The sequence below is a fragment of the Carassius gibelio genome, chromosome A12 (assembly GCF_023724105.1).
Source record: "Carassius gibelio isolate Cgi1373 ecotype wild population from Czech Republic chromosome A12, carGib1.2-hapl.c, whole genome shotgun sequence".
NCBI classification, from domain to species: Eukaryota; Metazoa; Chordata; class Actinopteri; order Cypriniformes; family Cyprinidae; genus Carassius; species Carassius gibelio.
This window is the reverse complement of record NC_068382.1, coordinates 16,464,283-16,480,344: the sequence shown is the minus strand read 5'-3', so window position 1 is coordinate 16,480,344 and position 16,062 is coordinate 16,464,283. Positions and strand designations below refer to the sequence as shown.

The 16,062-nt window shown below is 40.4% G+C and overlaps 1 protein-coding gene across 4 annotated transcripts in view; it reads right to left on the bottom strand.

Moving 5' to 3' along the window:
• Positions 1–16,062, bottom strand: part of LOC128025306 (helicase SRCAP) — a 26,284-nt gene extending 10,222 nt beyond the window's left edge. For 2 of the 4 annotated variants that reach the window (XM_052611533.1, XM_052611536.1), the window contains exons 1-22: positions 15,634–16,062; positions 14,149–14,230; positions 10,987–13,889; positions 10,695–10,736; positions 7,534–7,785; positions 7,236–7,421; positions 6,974–7,114; positions 6,651–6,846; positions 5,149–5,318; positions 4,908–4,995; positions 4,730–4,819; positions 4,259–4,435; positions 3,921–4,147; positions 3,651–3,828; positions 3,409–3,545; positions 3,102–3,271; positions 2,754–2,946; positions 2,452–2,588; positions 2,075–2,261; positions 579–748; positions 340–488; positions 35–250 (exon numbers count right to left, since the gene is read on the bottom strand). In XM_052611533.1, the coding sequence (XP_052467493.1) occupies positions 35–250; positions 340–488; positions 579–748; positions 2,075–2,261; positions 2,452–2,588; positions 2,754–2,946; positions 3,102–3,271; positions 3,409–3,545; positions 3,651–3,828; positions 3,921–4,147; positions 4,259–4,435; positions 4,730–4,819; positions 4,908–4,995; positions 5,149–5,318; positions 6,651–6,846; positions 6,974–7,114; positions 7,236–7,421; positions 7,534–7,785; positions 10,695–10,736; positions 10,987–13,413 (5,533 nt within the window). In that variant the 5' untranslated portion in view covers positions 13,414–13,889; positions 14,149–14,230; positions 15,634–16,062. Of the gene's footprint in view, positions 1–34; positions 251–339; positions 489–578; positions 749–2,074; positions 2,262–2,451; positions 2,589–2,753; positions 2,947–3,101; positions 3,272–3,408; positions 3,546–3,650; positions 3,829–3,920; positions 4,148–4,258; positions 4,436–4,729; positions 4,820–4,907; positions 4,996–5,148; positions 5,319–6,650; positions 6,847–6,973; positions 7,115–7,235; positions 7,422–7,533; positions 7,786–10,694; positions 10,737–10,986; positions 13,890–14,148; positions 14,231–15,130; positions 15,513–15,633 lie in introns of those variants that run through there. The other 2 variants (XM_052611534.1, XM_052611535.1) reach the window with 2 other exon arrangements.

Sequence of the window (16,062 nt, the reverse complement as noted above, 5' to 3'; positions counted from 1 at the left end):
TATGAAACAATGTCGTGTGATGAAATGAACTTACATGGTAAACGAGCCTGCATATCTGGGCTGAGAAGGACCCTCTGAGTCATAATGTTGCTTGGTGGTTGAGGGGGAGTGGACACAGCTGTGATGCTGGACGGTCCTGAGGGGCGTATAGTCACTGGCTGGGGGGCCAGCGGCCTGACTACAGGTGCAGAAGGGATGCTGCTAGGAGCCACTGGAGCTTTTGGAGCAGCGACAGGAGTAACAGGACAAACTGGAATGAGAGTAAAAGTTTTTTTCTTTCTGCCATCACAAGTGACACGCTTGCTGATTAGGATGTTAGACTCGGCCCCTTGAACTGACCTTGAGGTGCTGGCTGAGAGGGAGCTTGGGAAGGGGTGACCTCTGTAATTAGAGGCTTTGGAGTCTGAGCCGTCGTGGTGGTAGAACATTCAGGGCGAGGGCTGTTCGCTGATGAACGTCCATCAGATTTAGGAAGAGGCTGAAGTATCCTGCAGAGGAACAAGACAAATGCCTCACTTGCATATATATATATATATAATACGTTAAAATTACGTGTTTGACTATTTTGAACTACATACCTGTTGACTTTCATGCGAACAGGCTTTGGTCTGGGAGGAGGTTCAGGGGACTCCATGATCTCCTGAATAAGCTGACGGGTCACTTTCCTCTGAGGCAGGAAAACATCTGCCTGGTATCTAGACACACGCCGCTCCAGGCCAATCAGGTCAAACAAGGACAAGTCACAGCGCTTTGAAAAAAAACAAACAGACATTTTTGTATTAACCTTCACTAAAAGTCCTGAAAAATAAAAATTACAAACATTACAAACTTCCTGAAAACAGAAAGGTGTAAAAATGTGACAAACAACATATTTGACCATTTATATCACTTTACCATGTAACTGTAACAATAATGCACTCGGTGGATAGGACCACTTTATTTACATGTGGGAATGATGGACAACTAACAAATACAGAGCAGGAAGTGTCCCAAATAATAATGAAAAGGTTTACTTGTATAGTGCTTTTCACCATTTCACCAAACTTACATTTCAGGAATATTGCCCACCCCATCCCCAGATAGAAAAAAGAGTGAGAGTATTAATGAGGGGTGTGCTACTCCTGCATCACCACAATACTGGAAAGCTTAACTTCAGATGCAATTAAACACCTGAACCAGTTTACAGAACGGTGTATCTGAAATTGCCCTATATATCATATTTTATTAAAGGTCCCATGACATGAAAATGTCACTTTATGAGGTTTTTTTAACATTAATACGAGTTTCCCTAGCCTGTCTATGGTCCCCCAGTGGCTAGACATTTTGATAGGTGTAAACCAAGCCCTGGGTGTCCTGCTCTGCCTTTGAGAAAATGAGAGCTCAGATGGGCCGATCTGGAATCTTCCCCTTATGTCATTATACGGGGAAAGGTTAGCTCCCCCTTTCTCTGCTTTGCCCGCCCAAAGAATTTGGAGAAAATGTATTCAGTTTATTTTTTACATATAATTCAGTCGCAATGTCAGTGCAGGCTTTACAAACAGACTTTTAAGATATGGATTCGACAGCACCGCCATAAACAGTGAGTAACAGTGTTCATTAATGCCGGATCCTGATTTCTGATGTGTAGCTAATTATTCAAGTTAGTTTAAATTATTAAATTAACCCCGGGAAACATAAAAAAAAAAAAAAAAAGAAAATCCACATCATGGGACTTTTAACAATATAGTCCACTGAATGAAATGAGTAAGCAAATACTGACTGTCACAGTGCATGGGTGTTCTCTAGCTGCAAGTTAGTTCATTGGATATACACTCGGTTTTTGAGGTGCATTGTGGGATTGAATGAGTGCAATCGATAATTTCCAATATAGCACTATATAAGGGTATAGGGGAAGTTTTGGATAGCCATTGTCTTCATGATTACTAGAAAATCAAGCAAGTGTGTTTGGGTAGGTTGTATCTAAACACAGCAAGACAGAGGCCCTCCAGAACCAGGATTGAAAACCCCAATATAGCTTAACTATCACACAGGACAGTCAAGGTTTAGTAAGTGCTGGTAGTCTCCAATCATTTACCTCAAAAGGTGAGGTCTCAAGAGCCCTCTGAACCAGTGAAGCAGTAGAATAGACGATGGTCTTTGTAATGAAGGGGGACTGTATGGGTCTTGGATCAAACAGGTTGGGGTGATTACACACTTTCCGCAGCTGCATCAGGATGTTGATCACAGACATGAAATGACCGCTGGCTAAAGTCTCTCGAGTCCTGGGAGTATATGGTACAGGGCAAAAAAAAAAAAGACAAGAAGTAAAAACGCAACCTAACACCTGAAGTATGAATAAAATTTGTCAATCAATTATTATCCAAGGCCTGAGTTTGGAAGTTATCAACAAAGGAAAAAATGCCTCTTCTGCTTTCTCAACCCCACCCATGTGTGTTTGTCCTGGTTACTTACGAGGCCTGGGCCATGAAGTCATCATAGAGAAAACGCTGTCTTTTGGAGAGTCGACAGCGCACAACATGCTCATACTTTTTTGGCATTTGTTTCTCCACATCTGCTTTGATTCTTCGAAGCAAAAAGGGTCTAAGCACCTAGAGAGAGAGATACAGGAAACTTATGTAAAGCCAAATGCCTAAATGTTTCCTCACAATATTACATATAAAGACATACAGAGAAAAATGGGAACTATGTTTGTAAGCTTCCATGAATACAAAAAACTGCATAAAAGTCCTACATGATTCATAAACTGGTACTACCTTGTGAAGCCGTTTGACCAAGCCCTCGTTGTACTCTTGGCTCCCTTCAATCATCCCAGTCAGAGGATTTGAGAACCACTCCTTGAACTCACGATGGGACTGAAAAACGTGCGGCATGAGGAAGTGCATAAGAGACCACAGCTCCATTAGACTGTTTTGGAGAGGGGTACCAGTGAGCAACAGTCGCCTCTGGCTGCAAGGAAGATAGAGAATTGAATGACAGAATAAAATAAACTCATTACATCCTAATCATTAAATAGGTTTTTCCACATAAAAACAAAGAAACAAAAGTCAGAAAGGGACCCATAAATGATCAAGACCTTTACAGAAATGAAAGCATTTAAGTACCTGTTGAAATTGAGCAGGCTTTGCCAGCGCTGGGACTTAAAGTTCTTGATGTTCTGGGCTTCATCCAAAATGAGGTACCTCCAAGACTTACGTCTAAAAGCCTGATGATCTTGCAGTACTAGCTTATACGAGGTGATGCAGACATGGAAAGCATTGGGTTTGGTCCAGCCCTTACAGAAACAAAAAGGAGAGAAAAACAATTATAAAATCACCAGGATTGAAAGGCAGAAATACCCAGTAATAGTTTTTTTAAATGTCTATTTCAAATATCTTAACTTGTAATAAGAACTATTTCTGCATTCATTACCTGTCTCTTGAGTTTGCGCTCCTTCTGGCTACCATAGTAGGTGAGGATTTTAAATCCTGGGCACCAACGTTTCAACTCCATCTCCCAGTTGAGCATTACACTGGTGGGCACAATGATCAGATGGGGACCCCAGTTACCTATAAAAGGAAAAAACAAGAAAATGTTTGTTAATCTGCACTAGATCCACTATATTTTTTTCCACACACATCATAGGGAAAGGAGTACTTATGTGGACTTATTACCCTTTACACATGCTAGATGAGCTAACAAAGCAATGGTCTGGATGGTTTTGCCAAGCCCCATTTCATCTGCAAGTATGCCATTGAGTTTCTTCTCATTCATGGTGACCAACCAGTCCAGTCCAATGTGCTGGTACTCACGCAACGTACCATAAAGCAGGAATGGAATTGGGGTTTTGACCTTGTGTTAAAAAGAAACCACACAAGTGCAGTTAAGGATAAACAGAAACTAAGTGTTCTTCAGACAGTTTTTCTGAAGGTTTGTGTTGCTACCTTTGTTGTTGCCAGTGTATATCCCTTAGGTTGAAGGCTCTCAGCAGTAGCAGCAATGTGGCTGATTTCTTTCTTAGGCCGGGGAGACGTTGGTACAGTAGGACTATGGTCTCCCTCTCTCAACAGAACTTCCATTCCCTCTCCTCTATCATTGTCATCCTCCTCATCACTCTCCTGCACATCCTCATCCTCCTCTTTTTCGTCACTTTCTACAGCCGCTTGGGAATCTGAATATTGAGTAAATCACAGTAAGAATGGCTGATAATGTGTGGTATTTGGTCACTTCACACAACAGCTCATATGTTTCAGTGACTCTATCATCATAGACTTCAGCTCACCTGAGGAGGAGCCACTGTCATCAGCACTGTCCTCTCCCTCCGTCTCTTCCTCTGCCTCCTCCTCGGTCCCCTCTGATTCTTCCGAGGAGTCCGGTGACGCTGAGGCTGATGGCTCCTCAAAATCAGAGGCATATGCTCCTCTGTACTTTTCTAAGAGTTCTTCCATGCTCATTTCTCCTGTGAAACAAAGAGACCTCAAGTGACAATATGACCTCAGAAATTAAACACTCTTCATTATACAGTTCAAACTTTTGGGGTCTTGTTTTTTTCTTTCAAGAAATTAACACTTTTATTCAATTCATAAATGCCAGTAAAGACACTTATAACGATTCAAAAAATTGTATTCATCAATAATAAATCGTACATACCCCAAACCTATGAATAGTAATTGTTTATATATTTTTAAAAAGTAAAAAAAGTAAAAAAAAAAAAAAAAAAAAAAATGCCAAGCCTGAAATTAATTTCATTTACCCTCTCTAGCAAGGTCATCAAGTTCCTCTGCATGGTCTCCATTTCCTTCTATAACTTCTTGGGCTTCAATTGTGTCTTCTTCATCTTCCGCTGAGCATAATAAAGTAACATATGTTGTATATTATCATTCAAATCAATAGGATACCCAAGTTAAGTGTCTTTGTAAAACTCTACTAACCGTCTTCTTCATTGGCACTAAATTCTTTGTCTTCCTCTTCAACCGTAGAAGATGTAGTATCTGAGGCTACTTCTTCTGATTCCACATCCTGTGCAATTAAAATCAAGTCATATTTAAATATATGTTAAACTGCCAGCTGATGTGAACAGTGATGGATCACATTAATCGGAGGCTCCAGACAATAAGAAAATGGCTATGTAAAACCAGCTGTTTTGGAGTTGATCCTGGGAGACTGCTGTACCTGGGGGAGAGTTAAAGTACTGAGCAGCTGGTCCAGAGGCAGAGTGCCCTCCTCCCTTAGTAACTCTATCTCTCGTCTCTGTGTCTCTGCATCGTTCCCCTCTTGTTGCTCCTCTACTTCTATGGTCTCTTCATCATCCTCCTCCTCACAAGGTGGTTCAAAGTCTCTATCTGAAGCAGAAAAGGGACAATTTCAATGTCTACACTAAGTTAATACAAAGTGAAAACAATAACTTCCTGAATCTTGTGGTCACAAATGTGTCAAAACCTACGGCCACAGAAGCACTCGCCAGAGTAGATTTTCAATTCACTCTTTTTATTACAGCACAATCTACATGTATACAAAATATGGACACTTAAGTCATGCTTTAAAAAAATCTATGAATACCATTTCATTAGATAAAACATAAAACCAAAATTAACACAAGTGTAATATAATAAGAAAGAACATGTTTGCTAGGTTTTTTTTTTTTACATTTAGGAATGCATTTGGATTCCATCTGGTCTCTGTGGTGAACTAAATCCATACACTAAACAAATTTGATCTAACATGATTTATTAACAGAACCCACTTGGTTTGATATTTTGTTATAATTATATACTTACAAGATTCTTGATTTGAAATAGGGCTGCACAATTTTGGGGAAAAAAATCTAATTGCTATTTTTCTGATTAAAATTGTGATTTGTTTTTTTAAACAGATTAACAACGAATTAACAATATAATAATTAAATACAAATTGATAATATAATACTAATTTTATTTGACAGAAAACTGCAGGATTACTTGTTAACACACAGGCCTATAACTGTACATCATACGATACTGTTATGATAAAAATCTTTAACAGTAATTTCTTCATTTTAAGAAGTTATGTAAAATTCAAAATGGAGTCCATGTCTTCAATATGAAATATAAGCATTTTATATATCCACTGTGGGGAAATGAAAAAATCCTGTACACTTCCATACACTTGAGAAAAACATGGATTATACTCGTCTACTTTTTATTATTAAACTATTATTTTTCCTGTATATGGCCAAAGTGTGTACATTACTGAGTGCTAAACTCATGTTATGTCTGTTTCATTCATACGTGATGCCAGAGGAAACTAATAGAACTCATGACGCTCCAGAATACATTTTGTGCCTCATTTTGAAATAAGAAACCAAATCAGTTCAGAAAATGAAGTCATTTCAAAACACTCTGTTGGGGAGTAAAATCATTTTATAATGTTCTCAACAACAGGTTTATAAACGCTTCTTAAGTTTGAAAGGATGTTTGGAGTGTGTTGCTTAATCAGATGAATGTTATAAGCGACTCAGACTCAGCACTTGCAGAGATTAGCAGCATTTACTTCTGGCGCTGTGCTTATATTCATTTCATTAAAGATCACAGCCTTTTTGTTATTCAACAATCGCATCTATCTAAATCATGATTTCAGTTAGATTCCGATTAATCGCTCAGCCCTAATTTGAAACAGTAAAAGTAGTCAGTCCTCACCATCTTCATCAACAGCATTTGGCTGTGATTGTTTGGAGACAGCTGCAGTGTCTGAACTGTGTACAGGAGCAGCGTGCAGGGACTGACTCAACATGTCCGAGTAACGCTCTGTCTGACCCACGATGAAATCCAGCTGCAGATCTAGAGCCTTCTTCCGCTTCTCTTCCAGTCTGGACTGTTGTTTATACTGGACCACCTGAGTACAGCAATGGATGGGAAAGAATTTAAAATATAAATCATTGACAGTTTTTAGTACAATAAAGATCTCATTCAAAATATAAATATATTAAATAAATAAATAAATAAAATTCACTGGAAGTCACCTTCTCGACGCTGCTCCAGAAGGCACGGACCTCCTTGGCAATAGAAGAAGCAACTCTTCTCAGTTTGGCCTGCTCCTCTCGTTTTGCTCTCTCTTCCTTCTGTCTCAGCTCCTCATGGTGGCGCATCACCATCCGTACTACCTGAAAATGAGTTCAGATTTGTGAGATGCTCTATTAACAGAACATTAAAAAAATAATAATTTAACAAAAAAATGCAAATAGCATGTTTCAAACAGGAAAGACGGAACATAACACTTCTTACCTTTCGGGCCACTCCTCTTTTCCATCGCCTCTCTTGAGCAAAATCTGCAGAAAGCCACTGCATTTCCTCACAGAGGTAATCCCAATGCACTTTAGGCCGTACTGGTTCGGTTATACGAGACAGACGTTTCAGGGACCAGAAACCTTCACGTTTTAGTGCAAGGGTACGATGTTCTATTTCTGCTTCCTGTTAAAAGTAAAAAAAATTAATTAATAATACTAAAATAAAATACAAGAATAAACATCCACTTATGACCTTAAAACCACTGCATTTCTCAAAGTATTTGTCCTTCTCTTACATGTTTTGCCAGTTCTGCCATATCTGTATGCCTTGGCATGGATTTCGGGGTGGTCGTTTGCTCTGACTGGGAACAGCCACCATAACCCTGGGAGGAAGTGGAGGGCATGTTTCTGCCAGGAGAGTTGCGTACTGGAGAGGACCTTCCTGTGTGAGAACGCATCCAGTCACCAGATGAGGGAGATGGAGATGGAACTGGGGAGGCGGAAGAGGTAGAGACTGCTGCAACCTTGCCTGCAATCCACTTGCAAACCTTGGGAAAGACAAATAAAACTGTGTATCTGACTGCGTAACTGCACAATATTATTCAGCACGGAGTACAAAAAGAGACAGTGCCCAAAAAGTGATAAAAGAGCTTCATAAAAACAGCCTGGTCTACAAGGACATCTTGGGAAGCAAACAATTATAACCTTTCTCCTAATTTCTAAATAATACATGCTACTCTGAATGATTGAATAGTTTGATACACTCAGCTCTGCTTTCCTGTAAGTTTATCCTTGTAAAAAAATTAAATAAACAAAACAGGAGTTGAAACAGTGATAGACCGATATATATTCCAGATCAATAAAATGGTCATTTTGATATTTTTGGCAAATACCAAAAACCATGCCAGATGACTTACAGTACTAAGCACAAGTTTTACTTTTCCCCTTTTTGTGAAATTAACTTTTGGGTAAATTAAGTCAGTTTTCGCATATTTGTTAAAAATGCATTTTCTTAGCCTACATAACAGCCCTGGCCCATATTTATCAAGCCTCTGAGAATTACTCTCAAGAATGCTGCTAAGAATTGACTTAAGTATAAATAAAGTTATTGGCTCAAAGCTGCACTTAAAAGTTGGTTATCAAGCATCTCAGTCGTAATTTAAGCAAAGCATAGGACTAAATCTTTAGTGTCAGTCTTAGAGTTGATTCCCAAAAAAGTGCCACAAACGGAATTTTGGGTGACGAAATATGCATGGATCAAACCCTGAAGATATTTCCTTAAGAAAATTCACAGATAATTTCACACAGACTGGTTAAATTCCCAATAGGAGTTTACATTCAACACAAATTTGACAAAAAATTTAAGAGAAAACATTATGGTAAGGAAATGTTTCATCAACACAACATTAAATTTAGGGCTGCGTCGGTAGACGTTAGTATCAGAGATACTTGTTTTTTTGACAGCCGATACCGCTACCTTGGAAAGCAGATGCAGATATAAAGCTGATTTAATCTCTATTTTTATTAATATTTAAGAACTTTGAAAATTTGACAATGGATTAAAAAATTTGTAAAATAAATAAACATTTTTAGATGACAATGTATTTTTCACAAATATATACATATTAAATAAAAACAATTAAAAAGGAGGTAAACACTGTAAACAACAGTGCACTCAGTATTCTGGGCAGTTTGTGTGCATTCATGGGATATACATTTCAAATAAAGCCAGGGTAACACTCATTTTATATAAAGCACACAGAGAAAATTAGGAGTGGTATTCGAGATGTGTGGATTTAGTGTGCTTTAAGGGTCCTGCACCTTGGCGATTTTAAGATCTGGACAGTCTTGTGCACTTACTTCCTGTACAAGGCAACTGTGAGCACTGTGCTCTCAGGCACTGCCGTTACGCAGTCAAAAAAGTCCCACCTCGAACACATCGGCCAAGCAGAAAAACTTATTGGCCGATGGCGATATTTGAAAAATGCCAAATATCGCCCGATATATCGGCCATGGCGATATATCAGTCGATCACTAACCGTGATCAGCTCTGGTGGCATTGTCGGAGCAGTAATGCACCACAGACATGTGCAATGTAAATAAGGGTTAAGAGATTTATTAATGATACACTGTAGGTAGCTTCACTGATGATAATGCGAGTGTTTTTAAAAACCATATAATACTCACGCTAGACTGAAGTCAGTTATGATGTTCTTTGGTAATGTAAATATATAAACGGTTTCTGTTTGAATTATTGAGGAAATGTAAACGTTTGATTAACTGTTGTTGTCAAACATTTCAAGAACTTTCTTCCTATACTTAAAGATTTGCATGTCTCTGTCTCAGTGCCATCGCAAGCCCCTACTGGCAACTCCTAACCACTTGAGACCTCTCGAGCAGTCTTAACTGGGAGAGTAAGAGTGATGAGAAGGGGTGTCCCCGACTAAGGATTTTCATAGTCGAATCGGAATTTTTGAATCTTGTCGATATTTGATTGATAGTCGAATCATGTTTGGGGTGGGGCAAAATACATTAACAAGAGTCAAGTCAAACATTAGACTAACATAATTACTGATGTTAACACACAGGGAAAATGTGTAACGAACACCTTGCAGATATAAATGGGGTAAATATTTTTTTTATGCTTTGATTAACAGATAGCTAACACTTAACGTCGGCAAAACCATAATTTTTTTATTTTACAATAGCGCTCTCATTATAACGTTAGCAGTTAATGTTCTTCATTTCTGTTTTGAGCTACGCGCTCTGAAGATGACCAGGTAGAGTGACGCATTTGATAGCAAGTTTTTAAATCAATGGTATTTAACTCATAATTTCATATAGAATACGCTTCTTTTTTTATACAACATGACATTATTATTAAGACTTACAGGCTATTTGCAAAAAGGGCCCGAATGAACATGAACATAGATGCTCCTCTGTCGGTCACGGATTATGGAAAGTGAAACATAAATCTATAAGGGGTGGTTGGATTTATTCACGCACTTTAAAATATTAATCTGAAGCTTCTTTCTTTTCAGATTCTTATAGCTTTATCATAATTGGCTGTATATTAACTTATTGGGAGAAAACCTGTAGTTCTATGTGAAATCAGACATTTGAGCTCCCCCATATAGCCAAAATGGCATAATCAAAAACAACCCGCGAATATTCTACTGTTAGATTGGTAGTCGAATCAGGCTCCTCGAATCAAAGCATTGATTCGTCGAATATTCGGGATCACCCCTAGTGATGAGTACATTTTATGAATTCTCAGTGCTTAAGACTAAAATGGCACTTTGATAAGCTTGATAAATACGGGCCCAGAATTTTTATTGGGTACCCAACTTTCTTGATAACCGTATTTTCCATTCCAAAACCCATATCGGTCAACCACTAGTTGGAAGAAGCATCAGCTTGCAATGATCAGATCTGAAGGATGCCTGACACCTCTTACCTTAAATAACAAGCCTTGTCTGTCTGTCCTGCTCTGCCCACACTGGAAAACACACATGGCTCAATATACAGCCAAGAAGTGCACTAGCATCAGATCGTGGCTTTAAAATGGATATGGATAGAGTACACAGGCTCAAAAACATCTGAATTATAAATACACTTTTGCTGACTACCTCTGATGCTTTCATGGTGACTAAACATGTACATCCAATACAACAAATTACAAATTAAATCAATGCTTCATCACGATGCAAAAAAGTCATAATAGGTCTGTTAAGTTTAGTTGCTTTTACCTTGTTCACTGCTGGACTGGGCGTAGCATTGCTATCCTCATTTTGGACCTCCATAGAGCTGTCAACCTCTCCATCGCTGCTCTCTTCTATAGAAGCGTCAAGTGGCTCCAGGATGGTGTTCTGAGCATCTTGCGTTGTTGACAAAAGTTCACCCGTTAACTGTTGCTGCTCCAACTCCAGTTCTCCCACCAAAGACATTGAATCCTGGCATGGTGTACCAGCCAAAGACTGATTCCTCTCAGGGACAACATTGGATACAGTACCCCACACTTCTCTAGAAGGAGGAGGATGTTGGCTTTGTGAGCTATGGAGTTGTACTGAAGTTGATAAAGAAGTGTTAGCAGAGGATTCGTTTTGAAGCAACTTGCCAGAACTATTTAATTTATTTAAGTTTGCTTTCTCAGAGCTCTTCTGTGAAAGTACATTTGAAGTGGAAACAGTCCGAGAGGAGTGAGAGAGAGTGTTTGAAACAGTGGATTCAGCAGCTAACATAGCATCCTCCTTTATGGTGGAGGATGCAGCCGTATAAGTTTTAGCAAGGCACTCTGCAGCTTTATTTAATCCATCACTGGGTGATCCAGCCGGGACAGGTGAGTCCTGCTTGGTTGAGATCCTAGCAGACAGGGAAGAAGGTTGTTTAAGGGCAGGGCTGTCAGCCTTCTTTAAGATCAGTAGCTTTGGATCAATCGTGCCACAAGACAATGAAATTAATGACACACCTGGTGTGTTTTCCACAACAGATTCTTGCTGTTCTTGCACAGAGTCAAGTGTGACATCCATCACCGTGCATGTTAACCCTGTCAACGTGTTTGCAAGATCTGTCTGACTGGAATCATCATTTTGCTTGACAATTATAGATTCTTCTTTTTGTGTAGAGGCCATGGTAAGTAGCTCTTCTGTGGGTTTGAGTGCATCAGTATGAGATGAGGTCTGATTCCCTAGATTACTCTGGGCTTGCAAGTCTTGCATCAGTGTTTCCATTGGTTTCTCCTCTTCTTTGTCAGTTAACAGCAGTTTAACATCACTGTGAAGGGCAGCTGATGTAAAGCAGGGCACAGTGCATTCATATACAGCAACAGTTGACTGGGATTCAGGGCACTGCACCAGAGACGCTTCGCCGACCTCCATCTCTGCATGGTCAGACTGCCCATCTATCTCGCTTACAACCAGCCAGGTATCAGCCATTTCTGGCTGCATTAGAATACCTACATCTATCAAATCTTTCACCTCAACAGCATTGAGAGCCTCTGCACTCACTTTCTGCCCCTCTTCCACATTCATGATATCTGAAGTTTCATTGAGGCATATCTGAATCTGTGACAATTTATGATCAGCTGGAATGGACTCTTGTACATGCTGAACCAAACAGTCAGAAAGACTTGGCTGATCTGATTCTAGGCCATCTAAAGTCAAACAGTTCTCTGTGTGTGTGAGGAGCACACTCCCATCCTGTTGGTGATTTGAGGACATGGATATTTCTATTCGATTGCCACTGTCTTTCTGCTTCAAAATCACATCAGAAGGGCCGCAAAGCATGACTTCTGACCTTTCATTCACAATGGGGACCTGTGCATTGTCAGTGTCTGTCCCATGCCCAGACAGCTTTGGTTCATCAACAGAAATGTTGCAAAATACTTTTTTAGCAGCCACATTTAAACACAGATCTCCATCTACAGAGACTTTCTCATTTCCTTGCCCCTCCCTTGCACTGGTCTCTTCACCCAAGTGAAAGATTTTGGGGGTTTCACTTAAACTTACACACTGAGAGTTTAGCTCTTGCACACACTGTGTATTCTCGGGTGGGGTGGGCATGCCAGGTGTTTTTGTCCTTTGTGAAGCCTTTTGTGTTTTACTGCAGACCTCTGGCGGATAACAGCTGCCTTTATCATTTGCCATACTATTTCCACTATTGGGGGTAATGTGCTCCCCTCCTTGTTTTGATGATGGATATCCTGAGCAAAGGAAATTTCCACTGTTACCTTGTTTTGTTCCCAAGGTTTGTCTAATTGGACTAACCACTCCTTCTTTGTCTGTTTTATCCAGATCTTGTGTGACAACTTTCATAGCTGCCTTAGAGTCAAGTTTACACTCCTGCTTCGTTGAATTTGTCTTACTTTGCTTCTGTGGAATGCCAAAGGCAGATGATGCGGCAGTCTGATTTGTCTGAAAAAGGAGAGTTGTTTGGGGCTGCTCCATGTCTCTGTCTGTTGTCTTAACTGCACTTGAGACTGCTGGGATGACTCCTGTTGATGGGACACAGGGGCTTTCTTCAGGTGTGTGCTTTCCAGGCATGTTCTTACAGTCCAATTTGATTGTCTCTGGAGGCAAAAGTCCCTTTTCTGTCTCAGTCGGGGCAGAGACAGCCCCTGCATCTCCAGGGTGTTGGCTCCAATCTTGGCAGTGGCCTGTGCTGGATCCTTCCGCCATATTGTTCTCCCTGTATGTAAGACTTGTTTGCTTTGAGTTACACTCGTAAAGCAAATCCTGTTTCGGTGTAATGCTATCTGTCCCGCTCTCAAAAAGTCTGTCTGAGGGAGTCTGACCCTCCAATGTGTCTGTAAGGTTTTGTGTGTCTTCAGCAGTAGCTGACACCAGTCCTCCGTGGGCAGCTGATATCTCCGCTGATTCCTCGGTGCCCCTGTTTCTTTGAACGTAAGCGATGGTCTGTTCTTTACATGCAGCCTTTGAGTCTCCTTTCTGCTGCGATCCAGTGGCGACATCAACCGATGATGGTGGTAGAGTGGCAGCTGTGACTGGCTGCAGGGCATGCTGGGGTGGCCCAGCCACATTCTGTGAAGCCACGGAGGTGCCACCCAGCACAGCCACTGCTGGACAGGTGCACTGCTGCACCGCCTCTTCCCCAGACTGTCCTGCTTTAGAACCGGCACTGCTACACACTAATCCTGAAAGAACAGAAGTGAGATGTGACGTGACTAACCTTTTACAAAATGCATTAATACATGATGCACATGTGTTTAAATTAACGTATAAACAAACATTTTCAGGAAGTATTTAGACATTGAAGCTGATAAAACAGCACTGTAAATAGCATCTGAAAGCATTACAGAATTAGACAGACAAGTTAAGGGAGGAAAATGTAAGGATTTTATTAGTTAGAGACGGGTGAACATATAACTTAAATGGAATTCATTAAATAAATACCTGCATGTGATGAAGCACCAGTCTCTTCCGTGATTTCCACTTCCAGGATGCTGAGATCAAGGGTTCCGCTGCATCTGAGGGTCTAAAGATAAAAAAATTGGAGTAAATTCCATGCATCTATTTGTAAAATCAAACCTAAAATCCTTAAGCAGCAGCAAGAGCATGATCCGACATATGAGGGGAAAAACTGCTTTCTTAGAATGCAAGGTAACTTAGACGAATAAGCTGCAGCAGGACTGTGATTTCCTCAAAACTCATCTGCTCTAGTTAGTCGGTGGTTTAAATGCAAGAGAAACCAAACAATTCAGAGCAAACACAAGTTAAAAATCGCGTTCCTCGTTGACTCAATCTACAAAAATAAGGACAAATCTTTCGTTTACCAATTCAGCATATTCATTACAATTTAGAGCTACTATTAAATCTTCCAAACAGTCGGCTTCTATATTAAAGGAATATATAGAGGAAATATTGTCGTGTTATAGTGGAATAGTAAATGCACACAACTCTTAAAACACACCTTGTTAACTACATGTTAAAAATAAAAATCCTGTACAGCAGGACAAATAGTCTCATTCAGAAACTTGTAGTTATAATTGTGCGGGGGCTTCACGTTCGGCTAGCCTTTAGCTATGAGTTACCGCTAATTCGGACATTATTCTCCTATGACTGCTTATAAACTTTAAAAGATAGGATGGCGGTTAACGTTTAATACCGAATACGGATAACAAATGGAGCCGGCAGTCCTGTATGCATGAGGCGGGCGACCACACATGGGCCTTTAGCAGGCTAAGCAAAGCTAGCTCACAGACATTACAATGGAGCCGACACGAAAACATTTCGTTTTTGTTGTTGGCGTTTAAATGACAGGGAACTACAGTCCTAAACTGGTTTGTGTAATAGTACGTGGGAGAGCGTCTGTTATTATATCATTTTCTCACTCAGACAAACACACTGAAATATACACAAATAACGTTACACACACCGTCTCAAGCTCTCAGGCGCGCGCTCAACACACCGCGCGTGCACACCTCGGCTTCCATAAGAAGTTGTGCAATGATCAAGAACAAACTATTATTCATTATAATCCACATCGAGGGGGTTTACAGACTTGTCATTAAACATAAACGTATGACTGGACATTTTCTTTTACAGCCTTTACAGAAGCGACCTCTTGACGTCACCGCGTGGGGTCAATCTATACAAAACTGCCAGTCAACTCGCGAGACCGATTCAGACGGATCTTTTCAAATTGAAAGTCTAACGAAACAGTTGCTCTTTTAATAAATGGTATATAATAATTGTATTTAAACTTTGTTAAACTACAAAACAGATAAATACTTTCAGCACCCGACTGCTTGAAAGTCAGCTTGTCCCACTATGTCACAATCCCTCCCTCCATGACCCCCATGACCTCCCCCTCCCATCACTTCCTCCCCAGCACACCCCCACCTACTCTTACCACCGCCATCTTAAGTTCCCACCTACCTGATATTTCCGGGCACTTTTCTTTTACTAAATTCTCGCTGAAGGAGTCGCCATCCGCTTCAAATCGTACTCAATCCGTGTTGAGACTGTTCCAAACTGTCTCTCGGTACCCAGTGAGGTACTGGCAGGTTCGCAGGCTCAAGTTAAAGAACGATCCGAGAGAGACGGTCCGGGATCGCTGAATCTAGCGGTTGCGGGGAGGAGACTTTCGACGCAGCGAAATGGAGGAACGAACGACTGCTGACCAAGTTGCGGAGCCAACAGACATCTCGCGAGACGTGCTTCAGCGCGCGCAGGCTTCGGAGAGAGTTTCTGCAGCACTGGTCTCACCCGTCACAGAAAAAAAATTGCTTCGTGTTTAGATTTTAAGTGTTAATATCAAACAAAACCATGTCATGTTTGAATGCAACTTTAGAAATATATGCATTT